Source organism: Gossypium raimondii, chromosome 9 (assembly GCF_025698545.1).
Source record: "Gossypium raimondii isolate GPD5lz chromosome 9, ASM2569854v1, whole genome shotgun sequence".
Lineage (NCBI taxonomy): Eukaryota > Viridiplantae > Streptophyta > Magnoliopsida > Malvales > Malvaceae > Gossypium > Gossypium raimondii.
In genome coordinates this window covers 39,844,518-39,863,513 of record NC_068573.1, presented here as the reverse complement: position 1 = coordinate 39,863,513, position 18,996 = coordinate 39,844,518, and the positions used below count along the sequence as shown (strand labels likewise).

Sequence of the window (18,996 nt, the reverse complement as noted above, 5' to 3'; positions counted from 1 at the left end):
AACCCCTTTAAATAAACTAATATTAGAGTTCTAATCATACTAAAATATCTTAAAGTAATCAGAGTTTGACTGTGAAAAGATAGTAGAGTTTAGTTAGGAGAAGAAACTCAGTGTTTGAGGGAAATACATTGCCGTCGTCTGTCGTTGCAATGTTGAGAAGCTTCTCATCGTGACATTACCGATTGACTTTGATAAGTGCTTACAAACTGTCTGATAAATATGAATCACACCCCACCCAAATATATCATAATAATAAAAAAGATAAAAAAATTTTAGATAAATTTTTTTTTACTTCGGAACATTACTTCTACGACAAACATTTTAAATGTTGAGCAAAAACATAAAAAAAAAAAAAAGAAAAAAAACTTTTCACTGCATTTTTTATTATATTTTTCACCGCACGTTTTCAAAACAAGTTTTCCCAAATGCAATTTTCATCTGCAGGAAATTACCAAGCTAGCCTTAAAACGAAAAAGAGAAAATATGTTTTTTAATAATTGAAACATGTGTTATAATTTAAGTAGAATGTAATATAGTAGGTTAAATATTAAATTCCTCAACTTATACTAATAAATGAAATGTTATTCAAAAATATATAAAATAATTGGAAATTTTGGTTCATTAATTTTTTAGTTTAAGTAAAATGAATAAAATTATTAAAAATTGAATAGCATTGTAAAAAAAAGAAAAGAAAGTGAAATTCAAAATTACTGGTGATATTGGGAGTACATTTGTATTTCAAAAATTTGACAATGTTTGATATAAACATAAAAATTCTATTTCAAAATCTCACGAAAGATTACTGTTGTTGAACTAAATAACAAAAGTCTTAAGAAAGTGAGTACGGATTTTGCCACTTTCATTTCCAATGTTGAAACTTTGTAGGCTCTTTTCACTGAGCCTTTAGCTACGGAACACCATCTTTTTATTTAAAGAAATGTTTTTTTCCTTTTAATGCATCAAAAAAGCTTCACACTCACAACTTACTGCTGCCTTAAACGTGGAGATATTTGTTTAAATACTAACTTAACAAGTGTTTATACGCCACCTAATATATTTTTTCTAACCCATACTCGAAGCTAAAGCCCCCAAAAAACTGTGGCATCAGCAGCACCTACAAGTCACGTGGCCTGAACCCAAAATGCTGCTTGGTGGAAGCACCAGGCTTGACGGAGAACACCCCATTCCATATCTCCGTGAAAGCTCTAACAATAATCCCATGGTAATAAGGCGAATTCAGCTGCAAGAAACAGTTTAGAAGCTCCCTTAAATCATCTTTCGAATATATCTCTTTCTCCAATATCATTTGCAACATGGAGTGCCGGAAATCCAAATAAGGGTCATCGGAGTCTTTCTCCACCGCCAGGCTTTCCCCTCCGACGCGGCCAAACCCTTGTACGGTCGCCGTTGAACAGTTTGCGTCTTGGTCTGCGTCGTTGTCTATGTCCCAGTACTGGGGAGTGGCTGTGCTTGGAGAAAAGGAGTTGGCAGTTTCGTATTCAGAGAAAGAACATTGGGTTGTTGTTTTCTTGGATGAGCTTGAAGAAGAGTAGTTATATGGAGAATGGGTTTTATAATAACGAGATTTTGGTTTGGGTTTTGGGTTGAAAAAACTAGTGAGCTTGGGTTTCTTGCAGCTGCTGCACCCTAAGCTGACTGAAACTGTGTTGAAAATCAGCTTTCTTCTGTTGCTTGACATTTTTGAGACTCACACAAAGCTTAAAACAGAGTTAAATCGAAAGAGACTAAATATAAATTTTTCCAACTTTCGATTTTTCGTTCAAAAGGTGAAAGAAAAAGCAACGGTGATGAGGAACAGATTGCCTAAAAATGGGGCTTAAACTTGGCATGGAGTTTGGATGAGGCAACTGAATGAGCACGGCGAAGTTGCCTATAAATATCCTGCATCTGAGCAAGGAAAGGTCCCAAGGGGTGATAGAGTGACTGCACTGTGACTTTCAGATATACCTCAAATTGCTCACAATTCACAAATGAATTTATTAAATTTTTTTACTTTTTAGAATTAAATTGATAATTTTTTGTTAATGTTGAGGGTTAATATTGTTTTTTTTTTAGAATTAGAAGTAAAACGATAAATTTGTAAACGGTTAAATTTGTTAAATTTTTATATTTAAGATCAAATTGATAAAATGTGTAAATATTGGAGGGTCAAATTTTTATTAGGCTAATAAAAAAGCTCACATCAAGTTTCTATTACTCATTTAACAACAACTAATGGAAAATTGATTAAATATTTAATTTCAAAAATTAAGTGACCAAATCGAAAAAGTAATAATTAAATGACTAAAATAGAACTAAAAACATAATTAAGTAACTATTTTTATAATTTATCCATTAAAATTGAAATTAATGGTAGCTAAATCCATTATTCAACTAAAATCATGTACGTTGTGGAGTAAGAAATAACATTAGAATATTGTTAAAGTATTACATTGAACTAAAACATTATGGGTTAAAAATGGAGGGTTAGTTGTAAAGTGGGAAAATGGGAAAGAGAACAATGTATGAGCTTTTTGTTCATTCAGTGTAGTTAGAGCTTTTTGGGTTGATATTGGCAAAAGGTTAAAAAGAAAGGAGCTTTAATGTTGACATGTAATCAATGGCCTATGGGACTTCAAACTTAAAGGTGGTAATGTATGGCCCTCCACACAATGGCCATGATTTTGTGTTGGAACTTGAAAACTTACTTTTATTTTTTCTTTTTTGCCAAATTTATTCTTTTAGTTAGTTGTAGTTATTTTTTAAAGTTTAAATGTGAACAAAGTTGTTTTGTAGAATAATTTAGGAAAAAGCATTTAGTAGAAAATTGCAATTAAATGATGTTTTAAAATATAGATTTTTGATGGGATGATGTGATAATTAATGCGATGATTGATGTAATGCCATCCTTTAATCCTTGCATTAATTTTGTGTCCAAAACAAGTAAAAGTGGTCATTAGTGGAAGGACTGGTTCCTTTCAAATTGTGTAAAGAAAAAGGTGTGAGATATTCTGCCCCTTTCTAGATAATTTAATAGGAACCCATTCTTTATGCTCAACTGCTTGGTTAATCCTATGCGCCTGTATTTCCATGCCCATTACAAATAAATACGGTGAAAGAAGGTCCATGATAGGTTTCTCTTGATGGCTTCAACTTTTCAATTGTTCCCAAATTCCAAACAATCTGTATTCTTGGAAAAATGATGCAGTGCATAATAAGATGAACCATTTTTACATGGAATACCTACATCTAAAAAAGAGTCTTTGATAAAGTTCCATCTAATTTTATCATAAGTTTTTTTGAGATTAACTTTGATAGTCATCCACGGTGTGTACCCTTTCCAAATACGTATAGTATGAATTACCTCCTATGTTATAATAATATTGCATGTAATGGTTTGACCGATAATGAAGCCTACTTGGTTTAGGCCAATTAGTTTTGGCAATGCTAGGCGTAATCTATTAATGATGGTTTTCATTAGGATCTTATAAATTACTGAACACTAATAGATGGGTAGAACTTGTGTGATGGATTCTTGCCCAATCACTTTTGAAATTAAGACAAGAAGAAAATTGTTAAGAGCCGATTTCATTAGTTCACCTCGATAGATTCTTACATCGAAATTCTCCATAGTATCCTATTGCCTATCCTTGCCAAGCGCCTTAGGGAAGACTTCTCAAAAGGAATCTTTGTAGTCTCATCATTCTTAATATCATACTACATTTGTTATACCACCTCTACAAGCAGTTACACATGTCACCTTTGTGTGGACCTCATCACATTAGGTGAATCCCCAACATCGAACTACTTCAAGCAAACCCTATAACTAATGACCCTCTGTCGTAGGCTATTATTGTTAGGAATGTATAGAACCTCGCACCCATTGATTACTTCCTAAATGTCACAATACCGATCTAAAAGATTACATCAATGTCTCTATAGAAAGGTAAGATGTGACTTTGCCGCTAATGAAATTCCAACACGTGGCACACCCTTTATTCAATGTATATAAATTCTCTCACCCCACTAACAACACAGACAAAAAGAGGACACAAATGCCATAACCGTCCAATCTTTCCTTCATTCATCCTCCCAACCAGTCTCACCACCATTCCAGCCACAAGAATACGATGACTCTCCACCCTACCAAGTTGAATTACCGCCTTGACTCCCTCTTTCTTTCCCTCGTTGATTCTTGCCACCAACGCAACAAATTAACAAGTTCATTAGATAATTTTGGGAACTTACCTCTAATGGAAAGCTTCCATTGATTGCCCCATCACTTATGTAAAACTTAGTAAAGAAGTGAACAACTTCCAATTTAAGTAAGTGTCTCCTCATCAAAGCATCAGTCTCCATCATCAGCTTTAAATGTCTCAATTATGTTAGTTCATATTTTGACCATTGTTCTATTATGATAATATTTTGTAATTCAATCTCTATCCACAAGTCATCCACAACTAGACTCTTATTGTTGAAAAAGTTTTTCGGAGCCAAAGTCGTTTGAGTTCCTCTCTAAAATTGATTTATTAAAAAAATTAACTAATGCTAATTAATTTAGAAAAAGAATCCAAATTTATAATATCAAATTTACTATCTTACATCAACATTTAAGATATTAAAAAAATGTGGGAGAGAATATAAATTTATCTTATTTCTAGATTGTAAATTACTTCAAGGATTTTGAAAAAAAAAAAAACCAAATTAGAGGGTTAGGCCCTCGACCAGTTCTTTGTCTCCGATTAGTATTAGGTAGTGTTTAGAAAGCTACTTAATAATTGAATTTGGATGTAATTAATTGTAATTGCACAAAGGTGGCATGTTTAGCTAACCACTATAACTAGTGGGTCCCACCGAATTGGGTGTAATTGGAGCACCCCAATTACACTTTTCAATTCTCTATGAGAAATGGATTAATTACTTAGGTAATTACACCCAAATTCAAATTTAAAAAATATTTTAAACAAATTTTAAAAATTAGATTATAAGCATGAACATGTATGAATGTTTGGGATGGTTATGATAACAAATTTCTTATATTATAAATCTTTAAAATTATTTTATAAAAATAATTTGTGTATTTTATAAAGTGATAAAAATATATTATTTAAATCCTATAAAATTTCTAGAATTATGGCCAAAAATTATTATAAAAATAATTTACATGTTACAAAAGTGTTATAATATATTTATTTATAAAAAGTTATGGCTAAAAAGTGTGAACATAACTTATTTATGCACTATGTTGTATATTATAAAATAATATACTTATTCATAAAAAAATGTTATAATTTTTTATTGTAGTTTATTTATAAAAAATAACTTTTTAAAGTTATCATGGAAAAATATGTTATTTATAAGAAGTGTTATAAAAGTTTTGAACAATTTATAAAACCATAAAGGTTATATATTATAAATTTTATATTATTTTTAATTAATTTATGTAGTATAAAAAGGGATATAACTTAGCATACTTCCTCCAAATTAGAGCTATCCATGAGTCGGGTCAAGGCTCAGTCCTAAAAAATTTTCATGCCTAAGCCTCTTTTTGGGCCTACTTGATCCTCCCCAAAAGCCCATTTTACTATTTAAAAAATAATAAAATAATAAAAATATTAATTGATATTTTATAATTAAATTTAAATTTTAAAAATATTTTTTATTATTTAAATTGAATTTGGGCAAAGTCGAGATACAAAAATTATTGTCCAAACCCGACCTTTGGATAGGTTCACTCCAAATTAAGTTTATATAAATTTTATAATTAAAGCTATCGACTATTGGACTGTGAACCCAAATAGTACAAGGTTGAAGTTACTTATGCAAATAGAAAATATTTTCTTGTACCATATGATGGGGTGTAATACCATTTGAGATAAAGGTGTCAGATACAAGCACCATAAACAGCTCGTGAGCTCTTTAATTTGAAATATTCAAAGCTTCGAAATGTAGTTGAGAAGACATTTGTTGTTCTAAAAAATATTTCCCATGCTAACAACATTACTTTAGTATGATATAAAAAAAGTTGAATAGTATTAGCATGTTGGATATTCTATAACTTTAATCATAGGTGGAATCGATATGATCCATATTTCGAAAAGTACATGAAATAAGGACATCTTGATAATTTTAAGTATGCAGATTTAGGTCCAGATGATTATGAACTTGGTTAAGAATCAACAGAGGATGGTAAGCAGCATATATTAAATATTAAAGAGGAAATATCCTAACAAATTTGCACTGGACCATATTTGGATAAAGTTGCATATGATGCTTATTTTTCCTTTTTTTTATTAGTAATCGTATTATCAACAACTTTTTTAGACATAATAAATATGATGATTTGATTTTAATTTTTTACTTGTTTAGAAATTAATTTTATTATACTAATAATTTTATTAATTAATATATAATTTTAAATATAAATTATGTAACTATGTAATTTCAATTTATACTACCAAACATGATATGGAAATTACGATTTAATTACACTCGCCACCAAACGCGTTACAATTATAAAAGAGCATATTTATACTTTCATTTAATTATACTCTGCTATCCAAACATACCCTAATACATTAATATAATTATTATGTTGAATTAAAATTTAATCTAACTTCGTGAAGAGTTAAAATTTTAAATTTTAATCTTATTTATTGAAGAGTAACCAACAAGCATATTCTACTTATATTTAAAGGTATCATGTTTAGAACATTCATTTATATTTGCAGCTGCTCTGTTTCGTAATAATGTGCAAAATTATTAGGTGCATTTGTAACTATGCAATTAGGCTACTGATTATATAAGAGGCTGGTTGTATTTTAAACATTCACGTGCAATATTAATGCTGAAGCATTGACCATTGACCATTGACCATTTACGACTACATATGTTTTCGAGATTATGGACTCTTTACAATAAAGCATCACATTTGGGGTTCCTAGGTGTATGGGTGTGGTCAGACACCAGTTTCAGGGGGCAAAATACAAAACTAATACTATCAAATAAGTTGATCAGCAACATGTAAATGCCAATATTAGGTTTTTCCAGTTACAAAAATTACAACATTATCGACGGGAACAACAATTAAAGCGAGATAAAAATATAAGATTTATATAACACTATAAACACAATGATGGAATAAATAAATAAATAAACCAACACAACACGCATACTGGGGCATGCATGTGGTGTTGCATGGATACCTGGTTTCCTCTACTCACCATCAATCTAGTACAGCAGTGAAGATAATAGAAGCTCAAGACTCTTTGTTAAACTAAAAGTAAGTCGAAGCAGGAAGCAGGAAGCATCATGATTTATTAGCTGATAAAGTTATTCAAAGGGCAGACCAATTCTCATAAACTGTGCAGTCAAGTCATTATTACTGCATAGGAATGCACCAAAAGCAAAGCATCCAAGTTGGGAAAAGGTTAGCAACAGCTACAGAAACATGGACCTCTTGTGGTTTTGCAGGCAACCAAAAAAATAACCAAATATAATGTGGAAGTAGGATGAGGAAAACTTACTTTTTAAAAAAGAAGAGGTGGGGTGAATTGAGCGAACAATGTTTTACAAATGAGAAAGCTCCCTGAACCCCCGAGAACAGTTAATTTGGGTTCAAGGTTATTAAGAATGTTTAAAACATTAAACGTGTTCTCAAGTTTGCCATTACTAACTGAAGTCTTCCGGTTCCAGCTCCAGCAGGTTTATTAAGAATGTTTGAAACAGCTCCCTTTCTAGTTAAAATAAAAAAATATCCAGTATACTGATTTTATTGTTGAGGTCTATGAACTTTGTGCTAGCTTTGGTTTCATTAATTTCCAGTATGTTGATAGGTCGGATGGGGCTGCGCATGTATTAGCCCAATTAGCCCTTGTTGAAAACATATATTTCTATTTTGGTTTGGACACTAACTTGTATTGGATAATACTTTGGTTGCCTAGTGATATTTTACTCTTGTGGGCTTTTTCTTTTTTCCTTTTTAAATAAAAACAATTATAATAATATATATTTTACATTCAAATGGAGCTGGTAAAATCACATAAATAACTTAACCCATGAATAATATTAAACCGGACCAAAACTATACCATATGTTTAACTTTAAACCAATTGGAATAAAGTTTTAATTATGTTTATTTATCATTGGCCAAAAAAACTATGTTTATTTATCTTCATTGCTTGGTTAAGAAGTTAATCACCATAGTGTTATAATTAAGGGATTTTTAAAATTCTACTTAGAGTTTAAAAAAAACTACCACAATTTTCATATTTTTTTATTTTGTAGTACACCTTAAATTATCCTTTCAACCTTGTGATGTATAAACACTCCAATATTAAATAATGTTACTATAATTAATTACACATGGGATTATAGATAATTAGTTGGTTAAAAAGTTGGCAATTTGATATTATAATTAATTAAATACGCAATGATTATATATGTTTAATTACTTAAAATAAAAATTTTGTAAAACATTGATTAGAATATAGTGGATGAGAAAATATGGGTTCATGGTTGATGACGGTTTGCTCGGAGGTTGAGAATTATAAAGATGGATGATAGGTAGAGATGTTCCTGAAGTGGGGAGAGGATCTCTCTCCTTCTCTTAGTTTTCTCTTGTCTTGAGAATGAGGAGCCCTCATTCAAGTCATGAGGGGTGACTTATACAACCATCAATTCCTATAGGACCGGTGTGAGGCGTGTAAGGATCATATGAAGATCATGCATAGTCTATATGTCTTTAGCCATGAAGCACTTGACAAGATCTTTATGCATTGTGGTTGACCTAGCGAGGTCTTCCAAGTGCGGTGGAGACAAAATAATAGCCCCCTATTGAAGGGAAGGTTGCTTGAGACAAAATAAAGTGTTGAGGAAGTTTTTGTGTTGTTGGTGAGATCTTTTTCACAAGGTGTTGTTGATATAAAGAGATTCTTTTTCATAAGTTTTTAGCCAAAAAAAAATTTATGCACAATCCTATTTGCAGATTTAGGAAAAATTATTACAAATATCTCTATATTTGATTGCTCTTAAAAACCTGAAAAAGTAAAGTAAATAGGTATTGAGCTTGGAGGGCAAGGGAACATGGAAGCATGGCAGCTTGAAAAGTAAAACTTCATTGAAAGCAAGCGAACTTAGAAGGTATGATAACCGTGGAGGTAAAGTCATCTTGTAGGCAAGTGAACTGGGAAAGTATGATAGCCTTGGAGGCAAAGTTGTTTTGTAGGCAAGTGAATCTAAAAAGTATGATATCCTTAGAGGCAAATCCATCTTGTAGGCAAGTTAGAGGAGAAAGTACTATAGCCTTGATGGCAAATTTGCCAAAGAAAAAAAGGTATAGTGATGATACCCTTGAATTCAAAGTTGCCTTGTAAGCAAGTGAGCTTGGAAAGTATGATAGCCTTGAAGGCAAATCCACCTTTTGAATTTTAATCCATTTGGAATTTATGGTTGCCCATGGTTCCAACCGCTTTTGGATATTCTACAAACGTACACAATTCTGACCATGGTTCTAACTCCTTTTCATCATTTGTCAATATGTGTGCTAGGAAACCCAATACCCTTAGATGGTTGAAGTTGGGCATCCTACTCATTCTACACCTCTTATGGAATCCTTAGTGCAAACTCAGTTGGGAATTTTGCCTAAAATTGTAACACACCAAGCTCGACCCGTCCGCCGAATCTAGGCATGGAGCGTCACAAATAGACCCATACTTAATTTGGCTAACTTAGTTACTATAAATAGACTAAAGTAAAATAATTTTAAAAAATAAAATTAATAATATAAATTCGTACAACCGAGGCCTCAACCTCTAAATGCTTTGTCTTTAAACAATTTGTTTGTTTACAACGGGACCTTTAAACTATGACTAATGGCTAGCTAACTCAATGTCTAGACTCTATGAACGCCATCTGGTTACACCAATATTTATTCTAAGGCGATGCCTCTAATGGTACCCCCTTTTTTTTTCTATATGCATGACTTGACCCATTGACGATCTCTGATCTCATTGTTTCCTTTGGCTTGGTCCCTCCTTGAAGTCTTCGACCATCCTCGCAAGTCTTGCAAACATCAATCATGTAACACCACTTACCCGTATTCGACACCAAAATAGGGTACGAGGCATTACCGGAGTTTACTAATTAATTTTCAGACATTTCATTTTTATCTAGCATTCATATTTATAACCAATCAAAATCAATACATTAATGAGCTAACGTTAACCAATTTAACTTATACATGCCATTATAACCAGAATCAAATCATCCAAAATTACCGATAGAACCAATGGATACTGTGATATATCTCCAACAAGCTTCCAACTCAATTTAGCTTCCGATAATCAGCTAAATGTATCAAATAATTATACATATTACCAATAATAATTTAATTCCAATAATAATACACACATATATATAATTTTCATTACCAAATAGCATTCACTTCAATTAAAATTATTACAGAATATAGCTCATTCGAGCTACTGGACTAAATTGCGAAATACCAAAATTGTGGATATTTTGGAAGTTTTCTATTTTCTCAAATTTTCACCCAATCTTGATCTAAATTAATATTTCATTCCATTTACTAATTTAAATAATAAAACAATTCATTTCATGCAATTTGGTCACTTTTTGACATTTTTACAAATTTACCCTTAAAGTTTTACTTTTATTCAATTTAGTCCCTGAGTCTAAATCGTGCAAGTTATCCATGCTAACTGAATATTCATATATATATTTTCCTCCTCCTCCATTCTACATCCTTAATTTATAATACATGTTTATAAGTAACATTATCTATGATTTCACAATTTACTTGTAAATTTATTCAAAGCTGTCCATTTGAGTCATAGCCACTAAATTATTTTTATCTTGAGCTACAGAACTCAAAATTAGGATCTGATAATTTTACCTGAAACTAGACTCACATACCTTCTTACCATAAAATTTTCAGAATTTTTGGTTCAGCCAATAAGTACATTTTATTCTTTAAAGTCACCTTTGTTCTGCTGTCTGACAATTCCGACCCTTCTTCACTAAAAATTAATTATCTCTTTGTTCAGAATTCAGATGATGTATCCATTTGTTTATATTGAAAATAAACTCGTTAATAATTTTAAACATATAAATTGTAACCCATAACTATTTTTGTACAATTTTAATGATTTTTCCAAGTCAGAATAGGGAACCCGAATTCATTCTGACCTTGTCTCACAAAATTTATTATATCTCATAATTTAAAATTCCATTACTTACATCATTTCTTTTATGATAAACTAGACTCAATAATCTTTAATTAAATATTTTATTCATACTCTAATTCAATTTTCATAATTTATGGTGATTTTTCAAAGTGAGCCCACTTATATCTGTCCAAAACCATTTTAGTGCAAGATGTTTATTACCATGTTTATAACACCCTTATTTTCTTTCTCTACACTATTTCTCATCACTTTCTCTTATTTTCTCTTCACTAACATATCAAGAACATAGGACCATATATACAAAAACTTTACATTAACATCATTTCCATGCTTTTTCAATAATATCAAATTTAAAAATATATTAAAATCTTGATGTACTTACCTTGTCATATTGATTTCAATCTTTAACTTGATTTTCTCTCTCCTCCTTCTATTTCTTGAATCTAACTTGATATTCTAGCTCCCCATAGTCTCCTTGTTATCTTTCTCTCTTGATGGATATGGAAATTCTTTTGATTTCTAGATAAAAATGATGAATTTTTGGTGGAAGGACTAAATTGTAAAGAAAATAAAACTTTCTTTCTTCTCTTCTCTTCTAACGTGAATTGCATGGAAAAGATGGTGGGTTTTTATCCTTCTCATCTTTCTTTCCACATATATATATATATACTAAATATTAAAATAATAAAATAATAACATATCATTTAAAAATCAAATCAAAATATTAATAAACTAATATTTATTTATTTAATTAATCTAAAACATCTCCAACATCATCATTATCTTCTAGATTTCTCTCTCTTCTAATTTACCATTTTGCCCTTCATGATCTTTTAAAATTTCATCTTGAGTCATCGCTTAGTTTGGTAAAATTGTGATTTAATCCCTCAAACTTATTCACCTTTTTCAATTTGGTCCTAATCCATCCATTTTTCTTAGTTTCTAGATCATTGCACCCTTAAAATATTTACACCATTGGTCCTTCAACTTTTCATATTTACACTTTAACCCCTTAATTTTTGAGTATTTACTCTTGGGCAACAAAACTTTTCTCACTTTTACGATTTAATCCTTTCTTGAACTAATAGTCATAATATACAACCCAATGTTGACATAACTCCAAAATTTCCCCTTTTTGACGCTTTATTTTCTTATTTTATTATATCAAAGATAATATCTTATTGTAAAGATTTTCGGGGTATTACAAATCAACTCCGTAAGTTTGAATGAACTTAGTGAGTTCATTCATCTCATCATAAATAAACACTATCGCACGAGGGTAAACGACATAGATAAATTAAATATAAATACTCTCAGCTCGCCCAAGGTGAATATTTGACATTAGGGTGGCGGACTCCACCCGATCCTTCAAGCTACGTTGCTTACTCCTCAACTTTCCTTTGGTCGGACTCTCCTTTAGACCTTGTCCTGGACACCTCGCTCTATCAGAGGGTCCAATCCTCACTTCTCGTTTATCTTTCTTACTATTTTCCCCTTTCACGAAGTGTTCGTCGCCATCTTGATTGTTCGTTGACTTCCCATTATGAACCCCTTTGGTATTGTTTTCAATTATCCGCCCAAAGATTCTTAGGACACACCTTCCTTGGCAGACTTATTCGTACTAACTCTTGGCAGAATTTTTCTCTATCTATACCTGAGTCTCTAAGGACTTGTTGATGTTTTTGGTATTGTGTTGTCATACAGCGGACTTTGCCACTTTGGCGAACCCATCCTTATCCTAACCTATTGGTAGTAATAGTGGGATTACTTCCAGTAATCATCCTTTTTGCACATAACTAATCCTGAGACCTCACTTGTCCCCATAATGAACAACTGCATTATCATTCTATGGCTATACGAGCCTGCAATCTCACTTACTCATTTTATTCCTATGAACTATCGTCACTGTGGTACTCTTTCCTTAAAGTGAGATAGTCTTGACAGACATTTTGTCTCCTTTTATTTTCTCAAATTTAGGCTAGCTCTCGTGCTGCCTACCTTTCTCTAATTCCTGTTGATTCCTCGCCTGTGCCTTGTTGGCTTCCATATCTACCCTTATCTCATTCAACAATTTGGCGAATACCTTATGATCTGCTTGCCTTACTTATGCTATCCTTTACCCTTCCACCTACATGGTTTCTCGCGATCGACGTACTGGCCTATGCTTCAAAAAGTTAACACCAAAAATTTTGCTAGGGGATTAAGTAAATCCAATTTACTCTAATAAATACCTTAAATTGTTGTATGCGCTCTAGTTATGTCGTAATATTTGGTTGAACATCTATCACTTTCATACCATTAGAAATGACAATCTCAAATTAGCACTTTAACCCAAAACATTAGAATACACGTTTTCCTTTTAATAGGATAAATGTCAATCTAGAAACCACTTCGCTAGTTATGGCGTAATATTTTGTTGAAAATATACATATATGTACCATTCTATATTCTTCAAATTAGAAAATGTTTCAGATGAAGTCAAATTCAATTTTCTAGGTTATAATAATCTAGAAACTTACTCCCTAATTTGATCTCAGTATTTTTTTAATGAAAATTTTCAACCCTTATTTTTTACTCAAAATTTTGAGCCCTTAACCAACAAAAACGAAACACAATAAATATACATGAATTATCAAATTAAAAAGAAATGAAATTTTAAGAGTTGAATGAAAGTTTTTCCTGGACTCACCCGGCTTGAATTTGCAAAAATTTTGTTATTTTTCTACTATTTTCCTGTCATTTCACTATTATGTTACTACTATTTTGTTGTTATTATTTGGATATTATATAGCTCTTGTTTTATTGTTAATTTTACTACTATTTTAGATGTATTTGCTTGTTAAATTGCACCTATCTTAGTGTTATTTAAGTATAAAGAATTTTTAATTTATTTTCAATTTCTTGAGAAATATTTATTTTAATATTTTTAGCGTTTTGATTTATTATATTTTAAAAATATTATATAAAAAATTAAAAAATTTAATATGAACTGACTAGACCTAAGTTTAGCATTTTTATTTGGGCGAATTTAAAAAAAAATTTAAATCCAATTTTTAAATTTAGTTGGGCCCAACTCTATCAATCAAGCCTAAAATTTTATTAAAACCCAACTTATGAACAAGTCTAATATAAATATATTCACGGTCAATAAAATAAAATAATTGATGTTGATTTCACATCATTACTGTTTTAACCGATTGAAGAACGTGATGTGCATAATATCCTTTTGGAATGACAAAATTACCCCAAGGAGAAAACTATAACTAATGGTGGGTTTGGATAGGCGATTGGATACGGTGTAGTGTGTTTAGCTTACTTTTTGTCTCACGCTACAGTATTACTATAGTATTTAATCTCACCGCTACTGCTGTTTTTACACTTACTGCAATTAAACGCACCACCTATCCAAACTCCCCTAACATCCCAAGAAATGCCTCCGCTACTGAAATGCGTGTAAAATTACAAACAAAGCGTCTCAGTCAAGAAATCCCTCTGCTTTCATTTCTTCTTTATCAATACTATAATCAAACAAAAGCTTTTAAATTATATATATATTATTAATAACTGCTTTGATTTCATTCTCCTTTCCCCGGAAAAACATTTTCTTTTATTCTCCTTCGATTTTGATCTCAAGTTTCTAATCCCAAAAACCCAACTCACTTATCTCTTTCTTTCGTGCAACACAATTCTTTTTCTTTGTACTGTTGCAGAATCGAAGTTATCCTTTATACTGTTTCGGAGGTTTTTAACTTTTTTAACCCCTGAAATTTCATTGTGAAGTATCTTAACTGACTCATATTTCCTATATTTCTGTTTTACTTTGTTTCTCTGATTCATTTCGTGTTTCTTTTTGCAGGGTTCTTGAATCTTTAAAGGTTCCATTTTGATATCATACATCAGGGAACTTCATTAATTCAATTGGTCTTGGAAACAGGTTTGGAAATTTGGGTTGGCCTTTTCCTTTTTGGTTTTGCCATAGTTGGTTTACTGTTCAGGGAAATTAGCACGGGAGATTGTAGATATTAGAATTGAAATTGAAAAAGAAAAGAAGAATGTTGGGTGAATTCATAATCAGATTGCTCATGTAAGTCATTTTGCAGATGTCTTCTTTTTGGTACTTGTTGTTTTGCATTCAAAGTTCTTTTATTGTTAAACTATATATTCCGGTGATGTTTGTGAGTTCAGGTTGATTCTTGGATATGCATATCCAGCGTTTGAGTGCTTTAAAACGGTGGAGAAAAACAAAGTGGAGATGCAGGAACTCAGATTTTGGTGTCAATATTGGTATCAAATCCAACCCTTTACCTTGCCAATTATCTTGCATTTTCCTTTGAAGCCGTTGACTTTTCTCATGCTTCTGGACAACCTTTGGCCAATTCAAACTCGTAGAATTGGTTTTTTTTTTCCTGCTTTGTTTTTCATGTCAAGCTTTGAGTGCTTGACAAATTCAACGGTAGCAAGTTAATAAGACTTAATTTGCTACTTGGCTAGAACTTGGCAAACCTCAGTTGGACTCAAAACAATGGTGTTACAACAGCTTTGATTAGAAACCCTTTATCTAAGCCCAACTCAACCCAGGGACACTTGTATTAGAAACTCATCATGCCACGAGAAACTATTCCTAATTGGCTTGCGTAATTACATTAACACGTTAAAAAAGAATGTGGTAAATGATTACTTCGAAAGGGTAATCTACACTGACATTAGTTTGATTAATGAAGTAGCGGATGGTAGATTTAGAACTTAACCGATCAGTCACCATCGAGTTAAATAGGGATCTCTATTTATGCCATTATTATTGTCATAAACGATGCACGCATAAAGTTGAAACCAAAACTTGTGTCAGTTGTTCATTTATTCAGCTTTGTATATTAACATGAAATTTGCAGGATCCTTTTGGCCTTCCTGACAGTCTTTGAGAGGATAGGGGACATATTCATTTCATGGTGATTCAATGCTCTCTGACTTATTAATGCTCCTCCAATCTCATTTGCTTACAATCCTAATCTTAGATTTTAACTTTTTCTCTAGGTTGCCAATGTATGGGGAGTTGAAGCTTACGCTTTTAATCTATTTATGGTATCCTAAAACCAAGGTAAAGGCAGAACGTACAAACGAGCAACACATTTGATCTTTTTTTTTGGGGGGGAATAAAGGTTTTGGCATAAATTTAGGGAAGCGATTATGTATACGATACCTGGTTGCGGCCTTACATGGCAAGACATGGAACAGAAGTAGACAAAAAGGTACAAGAGGTGAGAGGTAGAGCATGGGACTTGGCGTTGTATTACTGGCAAAATTGCACTGAATTGGGGCAATCTAAATTCTGGGAAATGCTTCAATCACCCAGCTTAAACATGGTAATCAGGGAACATTTTCCCCCATCATATTTGTTAACTTGTTTCATCCAAAATTTATAATTTCTTCAATGTAATTGCAGAAAAAGAGTAAGAAGACAATCAACCGTTCAACCGCAGAATCAGGCAACTCAGGATACGAGATTCCAGACTCCCCAAGTCATTCCGGGATCTACCAAGCTCTTCTAAAGCTTCGTCGTACCAAACCACACAATTAACTAACGCAATATGTATGAAAAGATCCCCGAAAGTGCATACAGGAAAAAGAAAAGTCTGAAATTAAATTCATTCATTTGTTTTCCTTTGTAATATAAACTATGGTTCTACTTTATATAAGAATGTTCCTCCAGTTTCAAAACTGTTGTATATCTCTACATATATTTACATTATGCATTATTCTATTTTATTTTTTCTAATGTAGTTTATGATTGGTTTGTCGTATAAAGTATATCACTTCTTCCAATTTTTTGGTGCTTATAAGGAACATATTAGTTCAATGACATTAATGGTATAAAAGAACGGGTCCGATTAAAACATGCCATATATCTCGTCTAGCCAATTAGAACACAACATGCTATTTCTTTGTTAATATCTGTTAAAAAATATTTTACATTTTTGTTTTCTTTTTTAAACAAAAATAATTTTCTTTCTTTTTCCTCCTCTCTCTTTAAAACCCTACCCTACGTCGTTTGCCCTACCTCCAAACACCTTCTCTAACCAAATAGTGGGGGAGTTGTCGGACTTCACAAAGGCATCACCTCTTCCAACATAGGCACCAATTTTGGCCTTCAAGCCTCCACTTTTTAAGGGCTTTTTTCTCTTAATAAAGGGTTCTAAAAAGCTTTTGATTTTACATAATTTGGGTTTTCATGTTGAATTTCGAAAACTTAATTCTAAAACAAAGGTTGCTCGTTGGCGAGGAGTTGATGAGTTTAGAGAGATTGGAAATGAGACATTGTCAATGATGGTGAGGATGTAGAGATAGGTTTAGGGTTAAAGAAAAAAAAAACTAAAAATTAAAAAAAAAAAAACCAAAGCAATAGGAACAGAAGATAGGAGGATAAATGAAAGAAGTATGTATTATTTCTTCATCGATCAAATATTTATAATATTTCTCCGAACTTTATATTTATAAGCATAACAATTATGATTGATATAAAATTTTGTTCTTAATGGACATGTTTATAATAAAATATATTTATATTACTCTCCTTTTTATGCTTATTAATAGATAATGTGCAACTTTACTAAGATGAAAATCATGTAGAAAATATACTATTAGCGAAGGAAAATAGTATTTATATATTTAATATTGCTTCTTAAAAATCTTATAAATAAAGAATCATGAAAAAAATTCTTACTTAAGAGTGAAAGAGTACAATGCGTATTTGTTCCACATCATGACAACATGACATATCAAATTTTACTTATTTCAATCTTGAATACTACCTTTTCAAATGATCACTTAACGGATTTACTAAGTACTCATATCACCATTTTTCTGAAAGTCATGAGTGAGGAGATACATGTTGATCGATCTTCTTTAATATATATCACCCTTTCAACTAAGCTATGCATATAACATTATCTTCATACATTGTCACAGACCTTTTTTTTTTTATCTAAAGATAGGTCACACATTTCTTTTAAAGACGATAAATTATCTTTATTCATATCTAGCGTCTTATAACCATAAGGATACTCAATGGATGTGCTTTATTCATATTGAATCTCTTTAAGTCCTTTTAAGTATATGTCAATTTATATACAAAAATTTCATATGTTTGATTTGTGAGTAGAGGTAAAGCTTTATTTTTCTAAGATCCTTTATTTCAAATCCTTTCTTTAAATAATTTAATTAGTCAAATTTACCACACATGTTCAAATTATATAAATATATTAATGCAAACATATAGAACAATTTCTCAAGAATTGTTATATGATTCTAGTATTCAAAATCCATCAAGGACTTTAATATAAATTCTTGAGGCAGTTTTTGAGCAGTACTAAGGACTAGTGCTAATTCGTGTTTGACATTGCCTACTAAAAAACTTGCCATGTTTAAGTTAGTAAATTTTGACATAAAGAATCTTTGAACTTTGATTCTAGCTAATACTTTGGATGATAGTTAATCTATCTTTGATGTCCAAACTACTCATAACATATATTGGGAGTTGGATTAGATTTGGATCAACACAATCAACGTCTCAAGTTTGGTGGATCGAATTGAATCGGGCAAAACTTAAAAATATATCTTAGAGATTCAAGACTTATCCTAAGTTGATTGAAGATGTTGATTATGCTTCTTTTCTTAATTGTTTCATGGGAAAATTTGTTTGTAATGAATATAGTATGTTAGCAAGTTTAGATTTTTGATAGTCATATCTTAATTTATTTTATGTCATACACGTTTTATTTATTTCGTTTTAACA

General features: G+C 31.3%; 2 protein-coding genes across 2 annotated transcripts; one reads left to right on the top strand and one right to left on the bottom strand.

Annotated features, from left to right (window-relative positions):
* Positions 1-690: 690 nt before the first annotated feature.
* On the bottom strand, positions 691-1,868 carry LOC105799635 (transcription repressor OFP6). Its single transcript, XM_012630303.2, has one exon. It carries the CDS (start codon positions 1,697-1,699, stop codon positions 1,115-1,117), a length of 585 nt encoding a protein of 194 aa, XP_012485757.2. The 5' UTR covers positions 1,700-1,868; the 3' UTR covers positions 691-1,114.
* Positions 1,869-14,782: 12,914 nt separating this feature from the next.
* LOC105799634 (putative HVA22-like protein g) lies at positions 14,783-16,922 on the top strand. Its single transcript, XM_052621390.1, has 7 exons — positions 14,783-14,948; positions 15,064-15,291; positions 15,393-15,491; positions 16,097-16,153; positions 16,239-16,302; positions 16,382-16,567; positions 16,648-16,922. The coding sequence occupies exons 2-7, from the start codon at positions 15,260-15,262 to the stop codon at positions 16,780-16,782; spliced, it is 573 nt and encodes a 190-aa protein (XP_052477350.1). The 5' UTR covers positions 14,783-14,948; positions 15,064-15,259; the 3' UTR covers positions 16,783-16,922.
* Positions 16,923-18,996: the final 2,074 nt, after the last annotated feature.

Coding starts and splice junctions, on each gene's coding strand:
- LOC105799634 (XM_052621390.1), top strand. CDS start 15,260: ATGTTGGGTGAATTCATAATCAGATTGCTCAT. Junction 15,292..15,392: donor TTCATAATCAGATTGCTCAT/GTAAGTCATTTT, acceptor TTGTGAGTTCAG/GTTGATTCTTGGATATGCAT. Junction 16,154..16,238: donor GGGGACATATTCATTTCATG/GTGATTCAATGC, acceptor CTTTTTCTCTAG/GTTGCCAATGTATGGGGAGT.
- LOC105799635 (XM_012630303.2), bottom strand. CDS start 1,699: ATGTCAAGCAACAGAAGAAAGCTGATTTTCAACACAGTTTCAGTCAGC.